General features: G+C 41.9%; 1 protein-coding gene across 2 annotated transcripts in view; it reads right to left on the bottom strand.

Annotated features, from left to right (window-relative positions):
* Positions 1-2,488: 2,488 nt before the first annotated feature.
* Positions 2,489-19,903, bottom strand: part of kcng4a (potassium voltage-gated channel, subfamily G, member 4a) — a 22,433-nt gene continuing 5,018 nt past the window's right edge. For both annotated transcript variants that reach the window (XM_031858542.1, XM_031858533.1), the window contains exon 4: positions 2,489-4,193. In XM_031858542.1, coding sequence (XP_031714402.1) covers positions 3,309-4,193 — 885 coding nt within the window. In that variant the 3' untranslated portion in view covers positions 2,489-3,308. The remainder of the gene's footprint in view (positions 4,194-19,903) is intronic.

The following is a 19,903-nucleotide window of genomic DNA, read 5'->3' on the forward strand; positions in this document are numbered from 1 at the left end:
AGAGAGAGAGAGAGAGAGAGAGAGAGAGAGAGAGAGAGAGAGAGAGACAGAGAGAGACAGAGAGAGAGAGAGAGAGATGCCAGACATACCTTTATAAACTTTTGATGGTTAGTTTACGTGTTTTAACTTTTCTAATAAATTAGATATCGGTTTATTGACGTTCTGAATAATAGTTTGGGCATGCTGTTTCAGCTGAGCAGTCATAATAATTTAGTTGATTTGACAAGCAGAGAAAAAGCAAGAAAAATAGTGAAAGAAAGACTAAGAATCAAAGATAAAGTATGAAATAGCCTACTGTGCTATCCACACAAGGAAGGGAGCCTGATTGTGGTCATTGGGGGAAACTGTAAGAGCCGTGCCGGTGTGTGTTCAGCAGGGGAGTGCAGATGTCTTTGGCAGCAACAATGTATGTGATGAGCCTGCAGACAAGATCCAAAGAGAAGACTGAAAGAGGCACTAAACAGGAGATCCATCCCAATATGCTCCCAAGAAACAACCTCTGCTTTACCTGCGTCTGTTTCTGTGCGTGTCTTCTTGTGCAAAATACTGAGAAGAGAGCCGATGAGAGTACCAAAGAAGAATACCTGTGAAAAAGCTTAATCTATCAGACATTTGATCATTAATCTTCCACAAAATAGTTGCAAACATTTACCAGCTGTTCCTGGTGGAATTTCAGTGTTTTTGTATTCTGGGAGACAAGTTACATCATTTTTGCCAATTAGATCCAGTGATGTGGCTAAATAGCCTCATCACTGATATCACCCCCATTTGTGTTGAGAGAGCAACAAGAGGCTGAACTGAACTGAAGTGCCTTAAAAAACACTCCTCTCCATTTAATTCCAGTGGCCGCAGTTCGAGGAGAGTCAATTAACAGATGTAATGTGAGTCATTTAGCAAGCCTAAATATATTGAGAGCTTTGTGTGGAAACCATTAAATTGTATAAGTTGTCATCCACCCTTTGACCTACTGAGCTAATGAGTGTAATGCATTTTACAAGTGTTACATTGAGGAAAGAGGTTTGTGTCTGAAAAGGTCTTTCGAATCGGGTCTGAAATATGTCCGGTAAAAACATGGAAATGATTTTACATTTTGTGTACCGAAGTTTGATGATGGCATGACATAAATGTCAGATATGCACCAGGATTTTGAGTTTAAATTTGTTGAATTTGATTATTACACTTCTGACAGCATTTCAGAAGTTTAAAGCTATATCATTTTTTGTGCTGCCATTACGGAAAATGTGTGTACTCAATCAACCAGAAGTAATGGAAGTATGGATGCAGGTGCTCATGACAATTTCAGGCATAATAATGTCAAATATTGTCTGAGCTTTAGAGGTATTAGTGGTGATATTTTCAACCGTTCAACACACAGGCAAGCTGCGTCCACCTGCTGTATTATTTCTCATATAATATGTGATTCTTTGTGCCACTTCAGTGAATGACAAGAAAATGGTGTTTTGGGGTGGAGTTCACTTCCTTTTACATCAGTATGAGCAATGGCTAGCGTGACTGGCCCTTTCCCCATGTGGAGTTTCATCAATAAACCCGACTCAACCATCCAAACAGCTAAAAACACATTTATTACCTGCGTCTTTATTGCTCTCATGAGGACGCATCACCCACATAACTGTTTTTAGAGTTGTGACCCATGTGAGTTATAATCGGTCCTGTGAAATATCATGCATGTACTGTTGCTTATGATATTGATGATGCTTAAGCCATGGAGTGCACAGATGGATAATAGCCTTTGTCTCTGTAATCCATCACATCTCATCATGCAAAGTTAGATTGCTTCATTCAGACAGATATGCTGCCGGCCATATGTTGCTGCGGCAGCTCCAATGACAAATTCCACTGTAACTATAAATCTCACTCAAGCTATGAAATGAGATGCCATATGGGAGAGAGATGCCACAGTATGCCACACCTGATTGCACTGGAATCCCTAAGATTCTGGGAAGAACAAAACAACTCAAAATCAAATTCAAAGCAACTGGATAAAGTTACGTTTCAGGCGGAAACCCGTTTGCTTGTGGGTCTTTTAATCCCTTTAATCTAGATTAAATCCACATCTGGCATGTCCGCTGCGTGCCTACACGTCCTTCTTGGACCCCAAGCGGCTGACCACTCTTCCCAGAAAAAGGAGCATGACCCCACCCAATTTGGAGTCCACCCCAGGATTGAGAGGATGAGAGGATTGTTTTCATCCCAGACCTGAAGATGTAATGTTAAGCAGAGCTCTCATGACAAAGATTTGTAGAGAGACATGGTACCCTGCCAGAGTGATGTAACTGTGCACATGGAAACAAGGAGGTGATGTAAGAGGGGATTGTCATCCGTTATCTGTGCGTTTGGCTCGGACAGCTGTTTCTGTTTCTTCTTCTCTCAGAAATATTCAGCAGCAGGACTCTGATTGAGCATCTTGGCTCGCCGAGGACTTAAACTGTCATACCCAGAACAAACCAAAAAACTGCAACCCAGAAAATGGATTTCTCCCAGATTACTAGGAGAGCTTTTATTTGGAGCATTGCAAAGTACACGTCATGGTTGTCAGTGCTCATCCTCTCTCACTCGCACACCCTCTCTCTCCAACATAAACACTCATTCTCTCCCTCCATCCTCTCACTTCATCGTCATCTGATTAACAACTAACAAAAAAAACAATCTGGACCATAACCTCGGCACTATTTTCACACAGTTTACGGTAGAGTCTTTGAGTCCAAGCATTCAAACATATATGAGAGAGATAGAGATGGTTCACATATGGGCCATCAGTTTGTTTATATTTCTTCTCAGAACATGGCTTCAAGCTTCTCAAAATAAACTAAGAGGAACACTTCTTTAAATGTATGACAGAAGAGTATTCAGTATGAGACACATGTCCAGGTCATACTGTAGGCAATATATTGAAAAGTAGAATAAAACTAAAAGTTACAGTTGGGTTTATAAGTATTTTCACAGTGGAAGGAAAAGCAACTTTGGATTGAATATTGCATGTTTATGGAAGCAGCTGGTTACTAATACTGCTGCAGAGGCTTTCTGGTCAGACAAACTGGACCGTCCAATTTAAAGGGTTTAAAGTCTATCCGTCTCCGTGCAGTCTACAGTGTGCACACTCATTCGTAGCAGAGCAAAAGAAATGCTGTCTGTTCAATCTCCTTTACATCCAGTGCAACACAGATACCTTCACAACCTTATGGGAGGTGAGGCCTTTGGAGCAATAGTCATTTGCAGTACTTATTGTATGCAACACAGAATGGACTCATATCGTCTTGTAAATTAGGGATTGGGTCAGTCAGTACTGTTCAGAAAGCTGCTGGTGGCAGGCTGTGGTTGTTATTTCCTGCAGCGTCGCCACCTTTCCCTAACAGAGCAAGAGACTCCAGTGTGTGCACACTATCCTTGTCTAGACGTAATCCCAGCCCGGGTGGAGCTGAGTTCTCACCCCCTCCTACACCTCCCTCCTCCTGCAGCTCCCCAGAGGCAGCAGCAGCAGCGGCTGCAGCCGCCGCACACTCCTCTTTGAACAACCGGTCATGCTCCATCTTGAGCTCTTGGTAAGAGCGGGAGAACATGTGGAAGATGGAGGTAGCAGGGAAGGCCATGATGAGGATCCCACTGAGGATGCTGCTCAGCGCTACAACCTGTCCCGGAATGGACCTGGGCACCATGTCGCCGTAGCCCACGGTCGTCATGGAGATAATGGCCCACCAGTAGGAGGCCGGGATGCTGCTGAAGTCGTGGGTGCCCGTGAGCTCGCTCTCAGCCAAGTGGACCAGCGGCGAGAAGAGGGTGACGGCCACGCAGAGAAAAAGCAAGAGGAGGCCAAACTCCCGGGTGCTGCGCCTGACCGTCAGCCCCAGCGTCTGCAGGCCAAGAGAGTGGCGAGCCAGCCGCATCACATAGAGAATCCTCAGCGCCCGCAGAATCCTCAACACCAGGCCCAGCTTGTCCAAGTAGCCCTTACCTCCTCCTGGCTTCTCGTGATCCAGGGATGGGTCTTCCTCTGACACCACTAGGGAGACGTAGTAGGGAAGGATGGCCATAGCGTCGACGATGTTGAGCGGCCCGCGGAGGAATTCCAGCTTGCTGCGGGCCTGAATGAACCGCAGGAGGAACTCCAGGGAGAACCAGGCCACACACACTGTCTCTATGATGAACATGTTGTAGCACTTAGATGAACACTCACCCTGAGGTAGAGAGGGAAGGCGAGGGGTTGGGGGAGCAAGAGAGAGAGAGTGAGTTACAGAGAGATCGAGAATGAGAGGAGCAGGAGTTTGACAGGGAGCAAAACAGATGGGGTGAGATGGAGAGAAGACAAAAATCTGAAGTCAGATAATCACCCTCGGTAATCATTCATAAATCAAGAGCTCCAGTCACTCAGTATGCTAAAGCTACTGCAGCAGCATTGATAGATAATACGGTGACACAATCAATTGTTTTATTAGGGCAGGTTTCAAAGATTAATGTGACACTCCGTGGGAGCGAAGACAGAAAGCAATCAGGTTTGCATGCCCTCTAACTACAGTCTCAAGTAAAAGCAATGCGATATTAAAAAACACTGTGTGACAATACAGAAGAGATTTGGCAGCGATCTCTGTCACTTTCCTTTTTTTATTTTTTTAAATTAGCCTATATTCCACCTCCTCACATTCCCTCTGCAGAAAGTATCTGCAATCACTTAATGTATTAACAAGTCTTTTTTATACTAGATGAAGATTACATTTCACTTGTCTCAGCAACTATACGGCTGAAGAACACTAAATGCTTTAAGATGCATTTCCACTAAGAATGACCTCAAAAATAAAGCATTTTAAATTGAGTGGAGAAATATCTTTCACCACAAATAAATTAATTTCCGAGTTGGCTAATTTAATCCCTTTAATGTGTGTACTGTTGTCCATATTTAATTTGTATTCCATTATAAGAATACTAAACCTTAGAAGGAGTGAAAGTTAATTAAAAGTTTGATTGCTAAAGTAAACTGGTCTCTCAAGGACTAGGTACGTCTGAAGGCAAAAAGTGTTTATAACTATTCAAAATGGCTTCACTGGAAGCTGGGGCTAACTGTGCACATTTTCCTAAAGTTTCTCCTCAAAGGCATTCCATTTGTAAACACAAAAAGTGACAGAAATAGCTGTGTGGAGAATGAAAAAGATAGCTTACAAGAGAAGTTCAGAAACGTTGTTGTCTACACAACTCGTATTACAATATAATACTCAGACGGATCAAGATTGTTCTTGCGTTTTTTTTCTTGAGTGATTAGCATTTTTCAATTGATCAGAATGACTTACTTGTTTTCACACTGAATATGAAACCCAATGACTTGATATATATTTATACGATGGATATTATTTGTGTGCTCTCTCAGCCTAGTAGCCTTCCCCATTTTTTCCACTTTTCTCATTGTTCACTCATTAATCTCTTTGTCACTGTGCGTCTAATCTACTTTCCCTCCCTCTTCCCCATCTATTCTCGCTCTGCCACCCTTCCTTTTCTCTTCCTGCCTCTGTCTCCACCTTCTCATCACTCATTCTGTTTCCTCGTCCATCAGCCTCTCTGGACTCCCTCCCTCTCATCCTTCATTCTCTGTTCGCCTCACACACCAGCCTCTTTCTGCTTTCATTCCTTCATTCCTTCAGAGTTCTTCTGAGTGAAACACAACTCCTTCCACTGTTCCTCTATGCGCGATGCATCCTTCACACACGTGTCCCATTCCTCACGCTCTCATGTATCACTTGTGTCCTCTGCCTTTCTCACTGATTTTCCTCTCAGTGTGACTCGTAGCCTTCAACTTCATATCTACAGAGTGACGTGTATCTGTTTAATTTGTAGGGTTTTACAATATATGCAGTGCTATTTACCTCCATTCAATCTGAACCCATTTGTTTCTTTCACACTGTGCTAATTTACAGCGATATTGATAATAGCTACAGTCCCGGGCTATATTCTGCATCCATCTTTTATCAGCAGCCAAATCATTATAGCCCATTACAGCTAGGGTATGTATTCTTGTGTAAAATCATTTTGTTGCATTGTATTGAAATTTTCATTACATCCGGACGGCAAACAATAAATGAAATACTTAAAAGAAAAAAAAGGCTGTCGCAGGAATGAAAGAATATCGTCCTTCATTCGTTCGGCCCGAATGAAACGACTGGACGAGCCACCTGTCTGTCTTCCTAGTTGCACACACTGCCTGTGCACTCATCGCGTGTCACACCGAGTCTTCCACAAGCTGCTAGCTTGACAACTGTGAGAACTAACAATAGCCATGTTCGTTTTTTACGTTTGTAATGATCATTTTGGGGGAGTGGCTTTAGAGTAAGGCCTTCAGGGACTGCCTGTCAGTGATGCCGACTTGGCAGCTTTCTCGCAAAATGTAGGGACTTTTGGAGCTAGTGCTGCCAGCTGCTTTCATAGTATAAGAATTGGCAGCACTGGGTCGGGTTTTTCGGTAGAATCTTTTTTTTAAATCTAGCGTACTCAAGCTATTTTCTCAAGATTATCAACCCTAGCTTTTCACAAACTGTTTCCCCTCTTGTCCCCTTCAAATTGCATCAAGCTGGAAACAGTATTGATCACCTTATAACGCTGATATGGCAAAAATGCTCGCATACAATTGCTTATCGACACAGACGGACATTTTTGGAGTTGTGTTTCTGACCATCTGATGAATGCAAGTCCAATATTTACCCGGCTTTTCAGATCCGTTTTGCTCTCCATCAACGAAATTGCTGGCTCTTTGGATGCTAAATGCTTCATGCAGTCACCAGCTCGCTAACCCTGTCAGTTTGCCGCTAGTTGCTGAGCAGGTAGTGTACAGTGGATTCTTTTAGAGCTTTTTTGCTGAAAACATCTGCCTGCTGCATCTGGAAACAGGGTTGATGAGAGTAAATTAAATCAGTTGTGAGCTGCAAAACCACTTGTTCTAACTCTACATTGAAGCTACATAATGTTTACACTGAGTTAAATATCTACCCCATGAATTTGCACCATCCTCTGGCAACATATCACTCACGCAGCAGACTCCCCAGACTCCTCTGTTTTTGATTCTGTGTGATTTGAAAAGCTGCCGACTCGACAAGTTACATATCAGCAATAAATACAATGTGCCAATGTGAAAAGCAGAGCATACAAGAAACCCTCCCTAAGTACAGCTGATCACAACTTCATCCACCTTAGTCCCTATACAGTACAACATTACAATGGGATGGAGTCATCAAAAAGCAGGTTAATGGGATGAGGAGGCTCGGAAAACTATCAAAGATGGGACCAGTCTGGAGGAGGCAACTGACATCATCACTGAGTGCATCCTTTTCTGTGAAAATATAATTGCCCCAACAAAAAACTGGTTATGTCTTTTCAAAGAAAAAACTTTGGTTCTGTCATCTCACCACCATTTACTTTACACAGACGACTGCAGTAGCTCATATCCTGAGATGTTGTCCATCAACTACTCTGACAACACAGATTAGGCAATCCACAGTTTTGCAGGGTGGTGTGAGAACACAGCCTGTTCTCATTCAGGACTTCAAATACCGAGGCTTTGTCACGCCCCTCGGCACCCTTTAGCGTCTGTATGAGATGCACCGGGCTTCCAAATAACTACAATGTGAACCCAACAGCATCATTATTAGGCGCTCAGAGCTAATGCTCCGGGAGTGCGATGAAGTAGTTTAAAGACCAAAAAAAGAAGACTATGGTGTTCGAGACCAGTGTTTGTGACCCAAAGTGTTGTTTTCTGTACTATTGTTACATTGTTTTCGTTTTACTTAGTTTACGTACTTATTTTAAGCCCAAAATGTTATGTTTTTAGTAATCCTAAGTGATTTAAATGCGTATTCACTGTAAATCAAACAAAGCAGATTTCTGTCAGTGCTTAATTTTAGCGTTAAAAAACGTATTTACAAAAGGCAAATCTATCTATCTATTTAGTTCCACATATTAAAGAAAAATAAAATATCCATTTTACTGAATTTATCATTCACTCTTCATTGCATGTCAGTGGGAAGTGGGCAGAAACTGGGATGCCCAATGGCTTCAGCTGAACAGTCCATGATTTCTCCAGAGAATCTGAGGCGCTGAGTTTGAGGGCTTATTTGTTCCTCAAGCTGAGGACATTTACAAAAAGAAAATACACATTTGATAGGGTCTCTCCCTGAGAAGTACCACTTCAATAAATCACTAACTAAATACGTATATACTTAATCTTGCCTGCATTCCTCAAGTTTTCTCTTGCTGATGTCCAGTCCTGCTGAGATCTGTGGTTGCCTACCTGTCTGACCTGAATCGATCTTTCAGACACTTTCTCCCCACAGCCTACATGTTATGTCTCTCACGTGCACTCTCCACCTCTCATGCATTCCCTTCCTCTCTGCTCTTTCTGTCTCTAGTGCTGACATTAGGGCTTTGTGACACCGTTCTCAGCCTCTGCTTGATAGGCCATGTGTTACAGCTTTCCACTTCTACACACAAAACCTGCCACAATTTCCACTATCTCCCTGACCTTATCTCCTCTGTACAACTCTCACTGGAACTAAAGTCTGTGACAGCTCATTTCAACACAGACACTGTTCACCCTAGCAGCTGTCTAGTGTTTCACATTACTGTCCGTATTAACACATCTCAATGTCAAATTAAGACAAAGAGCGTAGCGAGGGTGGAATCAGGGCATTTTTGGAACAGGGACATTTGAAGTGACTACGTGCCAAAACCCACTGCCACAGAATCCCACAGAGAGGAAGGCGATCAGTCTACAATCAATTGAAGGACATGCCAAACTAAATATTTTAAAAAGGCAACCAAGTGACAACTCACACACACAAGAAACGAAAAGTAGATCTTCCAAAGCTTTTTCAGCTTTTTCACAATGGTTAGCCAATTGCCATGAATACTTGAATGACTCAGGGGGCTTTTTAGCTCACAAATTTCCCCACCTTTTGGCGACCAAAGTTTTCGCCCTAGGGGGCTGAAATTTGGCATCATCAAGTATGTGAAGGTGTGGGTTTGTGTTCATGCCAATTGGCAAAAAGGGGGTGTGGCCTTGAGAGTGACTTATAATAAAAAGGCCATTAAATTCTGAACAGATTCATCTACCACGGCCAAACTCATCAACCGTTTATTGCAGACTTGTGGGAGGCAGGTTTGACGGTTTATGAGTTATGAATTGGGCAGGGGCAACCATCGTGGGAGGCATCATTAGTCTCAGCAGTTTCTATTTCATGTTGCCATAGAGGTCAAGTGTTTGTTTGAGTGTGTGTGTGAATGCATGCACGGGTCGATGCATTCAAATTCACTCTTTCTGGCGGAAAGGTCTAAAGACAAACTTGTCCCATCTTGCTGTTTTGGAAGCCCCAATTGACCCTTCTCCAAGTTCCTTGAACGTAGACTGGGACATCGTAGCGTAGCACTGGTGAGCTCCGACCAGGGTTTGAGAAATATCTAACTCTGTTTTATAGACTCTCATGTAATAATTTCAGACTTTCTTAATTTTCAGGCTGATGTCAGCTTCTATCTGTATCTTTTTAAACAGTTTTTGCTGCTGTATCAGTTTGATATCCTGTATATATCCTTCAATCGCATATTGTAGGTGTAGACCCTTCATCAGCTTCCCGTCTGAAATCACTTATTTGATTTTCCCCAAAAATTACAATATTCATTTGGGGAATTTATTTAGTGACAGTGTGGGCTCTCATTGGGGGGAGGCTCTTAGCGAAGGGTGAATTGAGTTTTACACTTTCGTTTTACATTTTTGTTGACAGCCTCCCATCTAGCCATTGCAAGTGACCCAACACTGTGCACAAAGTAAGCTGCCGGATGCTTCCACAGCAGGGTCACTCTGTGCCCCACAGGTTTGAAGTCTACATGTGTTGCTTTATTGCAAGAGAAAGCTTCTATAGAACTGAATTATGAATGTGTACTTCTGGATCACATAAAGCTCCACATTTCTCTATGTTTAGGTAATTAGGACAACTCAATATGCAGCTGTCATACTAATTCATGAAGGATGTGTGGATGTGTGCTTTTCTAACCACTGCATGACTATAAACTGCAGTGTGTTTAAAATGTGGTTATTGTCCTTAAGAGTGCTTCCTGGTGTTTTATTCTAACTTTTAATTTCATTCTCTGCCTTTGTCACAGCATGTCTCTAACTCCACAGATCTCTCGTCTCTTGCAATCCGATAGAAAAAGCCCCCCATGATGATCCTACCCAATCTACGGGTTTGGACAAAAAAAGGGAACTAAAGAAAATACTCTGCTCATCAATCAGCTCTGCCTTGCAGCAGACCTTGAACATACTTTGCAGCACTAAACATAATTTCTCAATGCTGCTGTGCTGACCTTGTACTGACTTTGAAAGCTTCTAGAAAGAAGAGGAGAAGGAAGGAGGGAAGGGACGGATGGCGAAGACAGTGTCAGAAAGATACGCAGAAAGAAATAGGCGGTGTGGTTGAACACCCCACCACTGGCCTTCACTGAAATACTGCACATCAAGCACTGTGTTCACTAGTCATGGGTTATTAAAGGGGTTGTATCATATGACACCTCAATCCAGGCTGGTCTCCTGTAACCTGATAGCTGCTTGTATGCACAAATGCATACAGGGTGCATGTTAACCTCCTGAGAACGAGCATCCCCAGTACCGGGGGCAACCCATTAACAAATATAATATTACATCTACACTATTTCATACTTGTCTATTTAATGAACATATTATACTGTTTTGAAAACATGAGGTCTTCAGCTTTCAGAATCCGTAAACCTGTAAGCATGTTCTCAAAACTGTCTTATTATTAAGTATTTTAACAGTAAAGTCGTACAAATATACATTTTGTAAATATAGGAACAAGTTGTGATAAAAAAATACAGGATCATTTTATCGTTAGTGATATTTATATTTTTTATATTTATATTTATGTTATTTGCAACATGGCTATATGGATTTTAATAGTGTTTTAAAATTGAAGAGCCATAACTGATTCCTGTGGTTATGTTATTTAAGGATTTTTTCTTAGGAATTTATTTGCAAGAATCTGTGATATGTACTATGATTTAAGAGCAACAAACAGCCGGCCAGTCTCCCAAAACACGCTGTCCACTGACTCTAGTGACACTCCATACTCTGAGCTCCATACTCTGTGTGATTCATCTCCATATGAGGCTGCTGTACAGGCTGCAGAGTGTCCTATCGCTGACAAAGACCAACAGCTTGTTCACGTACATAGACACTAATGGAGAAAAATGACAGAAGAATGGTTAGGAGGATGGATAGATAGAATAGAGAGGAAGAGGACAATAGATGGAGGAAGAGTATAGGTGGCTAAGCGGTGTAGAAGGATACAGGAGAAAGGGATTACAAGATCAGTTGATGAGGAAAAGATGAGCTGACATCTGAAGCATTGGGTTCCCTTCACACCCCATAAGTCTCTATTCTCTGTCTGTCAGGATGCTGCACACACACACACACACACACACGCGCACACACACACACACGCGCGCACACACACGCTTTCCAGTTTGTTAGCGTCTCTCTTCCAGGATTGTTTCATCCTATATAGGATGACAATAAAGGGTATGCATTGTAAAGAACAAAAAAATGGGATCGAACAAAATATTGCAGACTACATACACAAACTTACAGTGTAATTCAAATGAAGCCTACAGTTTTCTCTACAAAATGAAAAAAGCAATTTCTTTATGTTAGTTTCTCATCCAATATTGTGAAGCATTTCATCAAATTCACGATGTTAGAGGTGCATCAGCAATGTGCTCGCAAACAGAGACTTGAGTACACACACACACACACACACACACACACACACACACACACAAACACACACAGCAAAAGAGCCATATCCTTTTATTATCACAATGCTGTGCAAGCAAAGAACTACATATTTTGTTTATTTATATCTATTACAACAGGGAAAGTGTCCCATCAATTTGTTGCATCAATAAGCATATCAGAAAATGTGATTAAAAAGAAACGCACACATACACACACATCTGCTGCTGGCTCTGCAGGATGCACGTAGGAATGCAGAGGCACGTTGCAAAGGGTGCGTTCGACAACAGGGTGGAGCTGCAGTGTGAGGGGTGTGTTTGATTTTGCGGTAGCTCCGGGCAGAATAAGATTCTGATGTGCTGCAGTGATCCGTGAGGGCAACTGTGCAGGGCTGGACACCTGCTGCTCACTATATAAGCTTAGGGATATAGAGATGCTCGTGTGTTTGCATGTGTGTGTTTCCTCTGCCCCCAGTTTCTGATGTCCCTGCCTGTCATTCTTCACCTGTCCAATAGGTGTCCTCAGTGTGGTCTCCTGTCCTGCACACCTGTGGTCCATTATGGCTGCCTCCACAGATGCTCCTTATCACCAATTGTGTGTGAGTGTATATAAAGATAGTTCCTTTGTTGTTTGCCAGGTTGACTGGTGATTTTCTGCAACATTTCTTTCGGCTCCTCAAAATGCCCAGCTGCGTCAGCACTTATAAAAGTATTTGAAAGTTTTGTGGTGATATCAAGTCAATTTCAAAGGAATTGCTGCAATTTGTGGGGACATACTAAATCCACACAAACTTGCTGCCATGGACCAGTAGACTTGATAAAGCCGGAGAGTCCAAAAGAAGGACCATATGCACTTTTATGTCGGAGTATAAACTGCTTCATAAAAGAGAAATCACTTGCAGAAAGTTATGAGACAGTACATGGAACAAATATGTATCTTGACTGAAGTGTGTGAATGTACATGGACATAATGAACTAGGTATGTGTCCCGGTTCAGATGACGTCTTTTTCTCAATGTTTGCATTTCAAGAGAATAATAATATAATATAAATATAATGGTTCAACAAGCTTGACACAATCCAAAAGCTCCTCCAAACTCTTGCAGCCTTCCTTTGCAGAGCCTTTGGAGGACATCAACCATGCGTCCTTTCCCACAGTCCAGCTGTTTTATGGTGCATTCAGGTGTTTGTCTTCATCTGGTTAATCAGGAAACCAGGTTATGTTTCCAAGATGCATGATGGTTATTTACTTTGTAAGGTGTATTATCACACTTAAATTTTCCAGTAGTATTGGAATATCCGACTTGTCTTGTTGACGAACACACCATTACTGTAGTTTTGGTTTGGTGAGTTTTATTAGGGCCTCATCAATAAGGCACAGGGATATAGAGGGGATTATTCAGCGAGTAATACTTTTTGTAGACCATTTAATGACCATCTTACTCTCCTTTTTGGCAGTACTGCACAATTGTGAGGGGTGCCTGACATTTATGACAGTTTCCTTGATAAATATCTGTTTTTCTAAAAGATCATGAAAAGGTTAAGATCAACACATGAGAAAGAACAATGTAACTTTAAAAAAGGAAAAATCGTGAATATCTGAATAAGTGCATTGTGTTTAAAAAGTCATGGAATTAATTTGTCAACTAACTGAAAGAGCAAATTGTCAACTGTGAAATCGCTATTCCGCTGTAACAGTAACTGTCAACAGCGATCTTTCAACAATCTCCAGCACTAAAACATCCAGATGCAAGAGAGCCTTCTCCATTGTGCTGTGTTGTGCTGCACAATCCCATCCTGGCACGGACAGGATAAACACCTCGTACTTTGCTGTTCTCTCCCATAATCCCACTTGGCAGCCACGCAGCACATCAGACGGAGGGAATACAGCTCATAACCAGATAGGAATGGAATCTGCTCCACACTGATACGGTCCAACAGACATAAATGCACATGCCTGCTAATTATTAGTGCATGTACATTCACACACGTAAGTGCTTTAATGAGGTTCCCTTATTAGCAGAGTTCAATCATTTTAATTGAATTTATTATACTGATCCCTTTAAGGGGGAAATTTGTCTCTGCATTTGACCCATCCCTGTATATAGGGAGCAGTGAGCTGCCAATGACAGGCACCTGGGGTTCAGTGTATTGCTCAGGTACACTTTGACACGTGACACATCCCAGTCGAGGATTGAACCGTTGACCTTCCAGTTCCCAGACAACCCTCTTAACCCAGTGAGCCACGGTCGCCCCAATCATACTCACGTATCCTTTTGTGGTTTGCGGGTGTTTAAGATGATATCTCTGCTATACAACTGAAACCGGAGCAGAAATTGACAGTTGTGAGACACTGCTTTTTTTGTTCTTAATCGCCTTGGATCGTTTATTTCCCATTATCTCAGTTCAGATGATAAGGTCATCTGCAGTTAGGTCATCTCCCTCTGACTATGTATGTGTGTGAGAAATTATGAATACCCCAATTTTCTTTTCTGCATCTGGTTTATTTTCTCTTCTCTATCCTCTCCCTTTATACTCTCTCTCCAGCCCTTGCATGCCTAAAGACTTGTTTACTTTCTTTGACTTATAGCTGCTCTGACTGACTGCCAGCATCAGTCCCACCCTGCTGAGCCAACAAAGTTTACAGACTTGGACACCTATTTATGCTCCGTTCATGTTTGTTTAATGAAGGTTTAAATTATGAGGGGGAGGTAAAAAATGTGGCACATGAGGAATGGGTTTTTAATTCATTCTTAATTTTGTGCCCCTGTTGTTACACACTGGAACGAGGCTCATGATTGATGATGCTCCTTTGTCTTTTCGGCTCAGCAGGAGTAACAAGCGGACTCTGTGTATAGAAAGACAAAGAAGACAACAAGAGTACAAACACACACACACACACATAGTATGAGTCACTTTAAGCCGTACTGTTAGTTCCTTGCATCCCCTGTTACAGTGTATGTTACACATCTCAGCTATGGAATTGAATTACCTTAAATAGACTTATATGCTGTGAAGAATATAATACATATACTAGCGTTATACAATTGTATTACACCAAAACAGAGTTCACAATAGTTTTTTTGTTGGCTGTGTTGCTTTGAGTTGCAGGGGAAATTCATTCATGCTTTCATGTCCAGACAGTCACAAATGTTGGATACCGAATCACAACTCAGAGACAATCAATTTGGAAACTGGCTTTGTTGATTCACATAATGCAATTCTGCACAGTTCAGAAGCAGGAGGCATACACGCAGTAATTCTTCTGAGATTTTATCACAGCCAACACTTTGATGTTCAAAATGATTCTCAATGGAGCTGGACATTGGTGCAAAACGTCAGATAAAAGAACAAACTCTGGCTGTTTCTGGCTTTTGGAGATACGACTAGCAGAGCTATCATAGCAAAATATTTTCTTCTTTTTTTAATTTGTAATGTGCTTAATCATTGTATACAGACGAGGAAACTCCCTTGGTTACCCTCTGTAAGTGACCTATGAGCTTGGAGACCATATTATGAATGACGAACCTTTAGTGTTGCTCAAGGCTGTGACATTCATATTCCGTCGCTGCATCTACGTTGGACATGGTCGTTTAACAGACTCAGTGTGATTACACACTATTACACAAACTGACTTCATCTTAATGACATTAGCGTTTTTAATGTAAAATGGTGAATGCAACGGTATGGGCCATGTACCTCCTCCACTCCTCTTAAGCCTCTGCAGTTAATGTGCCTTGGTATCATAAAAAAATATGTAACCACAACAAAGGTTGTTTTTGCAGTTTTTGCAGCTTGTTAAGATCACAGAATTGAACTTTTGTCCTCATGATGAAGAGCGAACCTTTGCTGAGCATTTATTTATTTGTTCAGCTTTGGCAAAATAATCTCTGAGAAAACTGAAAACAGTCTTCTTTACTTATGATCTCCCTGGCCTTCTCCAACATTGCTTAGTTGTATTTTTTATGACAGTTTGCTCTTCACAAGAGACACATTTTACTAATCTATTTTTCCTCATGCCCATTTAACAGTAGGCTACAACATGTGTTAAAGTGATTTTATTTTATATTGGTATATTTAACAATGATTCTGTTCACAAATATGACTATGTTCTAAAGTAAGCCAGGAATATATGTGCATGTCCTCGCAGTGTGTGTGCTCTCTTTATGTGTGTCCCCTCTTCCTCATGTGACTAGGTGATACAGCTCCTCTGGGAGGAAAGATGAGTACAGGAAGGAGCGAAAGGAGGCTTCACGGCTGCTTTAGTGTTTACATCCTGCCCTCTTACTGTGTTCTCTAGTTATCTTCCACTCCTTCTCAATGACCCAGACTCCTCTCTTTCCTCCCTACATTCTAGTACTGGATGAATCACCAAACTTGGCTTCAGACGTCACAAGACACATTATCTCCGTCTCACTCTGTCTGTTAATAGAATAAGAAATCCCACAGCCTCCTGCCCTCTCTGTAATCACTTGTCCAGACAGTGGCAATGGTTCAATAAGACTATTGACAATTCTCTGCTTGAGAACAAGTGGATAGTCAATTAGAAAACGTTTCAAACCCACAGTCTGAAGCTTAAATCATGCAGTCTGCTACTTGGCTGCCTCTCTCTCCATCACTCTCTCTGTCCTTTTCTCTCCAGATACTTGTGATTGATGCCCTGGGACCTAATCATTGAATAGCAAATCCCACTCCAATTTTCTGGCATTAAGGACATAAAATGGCCACTTCAATTCCTCCCCGGGCCATAATACAACTGAATTTGGAAAAGGAGAGCAATTTTGATGAGGCTGTCTGAAAATACTCCATCATCCTTGAGAATATTAAAGGCAAGTATCTAAGAGACACTCGCTGAGAGTAAAAAGCCTTTCATGTATCTGTGGAAAAATGCATAGAAGAGAATGAAGGGAAAGTTGCTGCTTTGCTAAAAACTTTTACTCAGAAAAAATTTGCAAGAAGGAAAAGGTAGTGTCTTTGGTGGATTTTTGACATTTGAACAGCAATGAGATGTAAACTCAGGCAGGTTATCAGTGTGTGCTGAGCCCTGCTGCTTTACAGAGACATTTAAAAGCTGCATACACCCTGTTCTTTCCAATCTAAACACTGTTGCTGTCCTGCCAGAGACTGTGACGGGCAGTGCTTTGTTAGGACAGTAGTCAAAGTGGAAATATGTCTCATGAACTACTGATGTGTGATGCTGAAGGTTTTCTTTCGCCCTGAATAAAAGCAGTGAATGGGAATTTTATTTTTGCAGACATTATTTTAGCGTTTGTTAAGAGCAGTGTTTTTTTTTACACTGATTAAAAAATAAGAAAAGATGCTACCTCTGTATGTGGATTTACAACAACCTGCACTGCTGTGTTAATGTCATCCATCCCTGTTGCTATTTTTCTGTTGCTATATAGCCAGGTAGCTAACTAGCTATGCAGGAAGGTGACGTCCCCAGACATAATCCTACCAGCGAAGCTCAGTTTGGTCAAATGTTTCTCCACTTGGTGGAACAGCTGTCAATGAACACAGCGTCGGTTCTCCATGAATAAATCCAAGCTTTCTTTTACTTCTGTACTCTGAACTTTAAGCCAGCATTTCACCGGACAGACAGTGAAAACAAAACGTCCAAATCATGCTGTTGGCACATTCCAATTTGTGTCTGAAGAATGTGATGTTCACTTTTTGACTTGCTGCTCTCGTCCACTTTCTCACTTTGTCCAAAATGATAAAAGACTACATTTAAAAGACGACAGCACTAAAAACTTCTCAGACAGTTGAACTTCTCTATCAGCTGGTTCTGAAAAGCCACTACCTGATTTTATATCAATATTTCATGCATCTATTAGCATTTGTGAAACACATCAGGAGAGGTTGTGCTTCCTGTCTAAACATTGCAACACTGCCGGATGGAATAACAGTGGCTCCATAATCATATGGAGAGATTTTACATAAAGAGCCGAGCACTTACTCGGTGGAGAGATACACACCCACAGCAGGGGATTGGGAATTGACGGATTGGTTATTGTCAGGGGTCTTGAAACTGAGCCGTAAGATAAAGGTCCCTCCCAAAGCATTTACATCATAGTGATATACAGACTGATAAGAGGGGATCAACTGAGGACAGACAGAAACACATTACATCGATCGACAGAAGGGAGCAGGAGGAGGGACAAATAAAGCACTGTTACCCGGCCAGAATCTCACTCTAATCCGTTCACCCTTTTTAATTCTCTCTCCAAAGCATATTCTTTGACTCCACCTCTCACAGACATATCCTGTTTTTGTTATCTTTCTTTATCTTCCACGTATTCTATCACTCCTTTCACACTCCTCACCCAAACCGAGGCAGGCAGAAGAGTAGGATGAATGATGAGTGGACGAAGAAATGTTGGCCCACTGCAGCACAAAGCAGACAGAGACAAACAGCAGGGCCATGTAAATTAAAGATGACAGCTGTTCTGCTGCTCCTGCCTGGGCAGGCTAGCCGGACTGTGCGGATGGAGATCAGTAGCAAAAAACACCCAAGACTTGTTTGAAACTCAGGAGCATGTGGAGAGAAAAGCAGATGGATCTGCCATCCTTTATACAAGAATTACACAACCCACAATGTCCTCACAGCGAATGGAGATGTCTAACAGAACCATACAAACACAAACACCTAAAGCCTCGGTTATACTTTCCATAAGTACGAACATGACCTGACGTGGAAACGTTATACTCTGTGTCCGGTTTCTCCCTGTGGCAAAATGACCCCCCGCGAATGGCCGTGTCTGATGGTGTGATGTCCCTTTGACTGTGTGGACACTCGCTACCCTCCCGGATGAGGCAAGCATAAATCACGCTTAAGTTGTCCTTACGTTCCACAATGCCCTCACAAGGCATGACGATGTCTGACACAACTGTTTAAACAGCCCTACACATAGACACAGCAGTATAACGATTCACAAAACTCTCCTTTTTTGATACATTCTTGTCAGGAAGAATCAATACAGTACAACAATGGTGTGTGTATGTGTGTAAAGGTTGGGCGTGCGAGGAGTTTGTGGAAGTGCACTGGCCCCTGAGGACAGCTCCATCACTGCTACTCTGTTTACCTGAGGGATTTACAAGCAGGAAAGTCCAATTTCCCGTCAATATCTCAAATGCAATTGTGATACTTCACATAAACACAATCTGTTTGCATTCAGCAACACCTGTACTGTGTCTCTGCTTCTGCTGCCCGAATGTCTGCTTGCTTTCTGTATTCTGCTGGATATCTGGTTCTTTCGTGGTGAACCTTGTCACTGCTGTCAGTGTATAGAAAATAAAACGACAGTAGCATCTGACACCACTTTCCGTTTTACCTATAGGCTAATTCTTAAAGATTTGTCCTATCATATGATACCACCCAGTCATGCAGGTTTACTGCCCCCAATGAATCAGACCCAGGGACTCTATCCAATCCTGTCCATCTGTGTTCCTATGACTGTCACCGACTATTGGACTCCTCCTGGCAGGGAGCCTTCTCAACTTATCAAGCATTCTGTAACCGGCGTTCTCCTCTTCCTCCTCCCTAGATTTTCCAGTATCACACTTGCACTTGATCCTTTGGCTGCCTGTGACTGCTCATATCAAAATCAATACAGAGGCGCTGCTGTTGACGACTTCTCAACAGCTGTTGAACAGATGTGTAGAGTTTTCTTGCAGCAGCCAGTCTTTGCATATCACTCATTTCATATACTATTTCTTATTTAAAGGCACCTTGGAATAAAATGCGTAACCTTAAGGATAGAATATTTGCCTGCAAGGGAAAATGTATATGTAATTAGAAAACCAATTGTAAATGAACAGAGGGTATGCTGCAGTAGGATTTTAATGTAGTTAGAAGGGCACAGAAGACTCAAGACTAAATGTGTGCAAAATTCAGAGAAAGCCGTATCGTTATGGTGGATGAGTTCAGTACTATTGTATGTGCATGTGACTTTGTGTGTGTGTGTGTGTGTGTGTATAGGCACGTGACTGCCAGTGCATGTATGTGTGTGCTTTTACGTGTACAAATTCGTGCGACTGTGAGTATGTCTACTGATACACACTTTTTGTGTGTGCACGTCTTTTGTGCGAGATAAAGTAAGCCCATTTCATTA

This window comes from Anarrhichthys ocellatus, unplaced genomic scaffold (genome assembly GCF_004355925.1).
Source record: "Anarrhichthys ocellatus isolate YVR2014 unplaced genomic scaffold, GSC_Weel_1.0 scaffold2, whole genome shotgun sequence".
Classification (NCBI taxonomy): Eukaryota; Metazoa; Chordata; class Actinopteri; order Perciformes; family Anarhichadidae; genus Anarrhichthys; species Anarrhichthys ocellatus.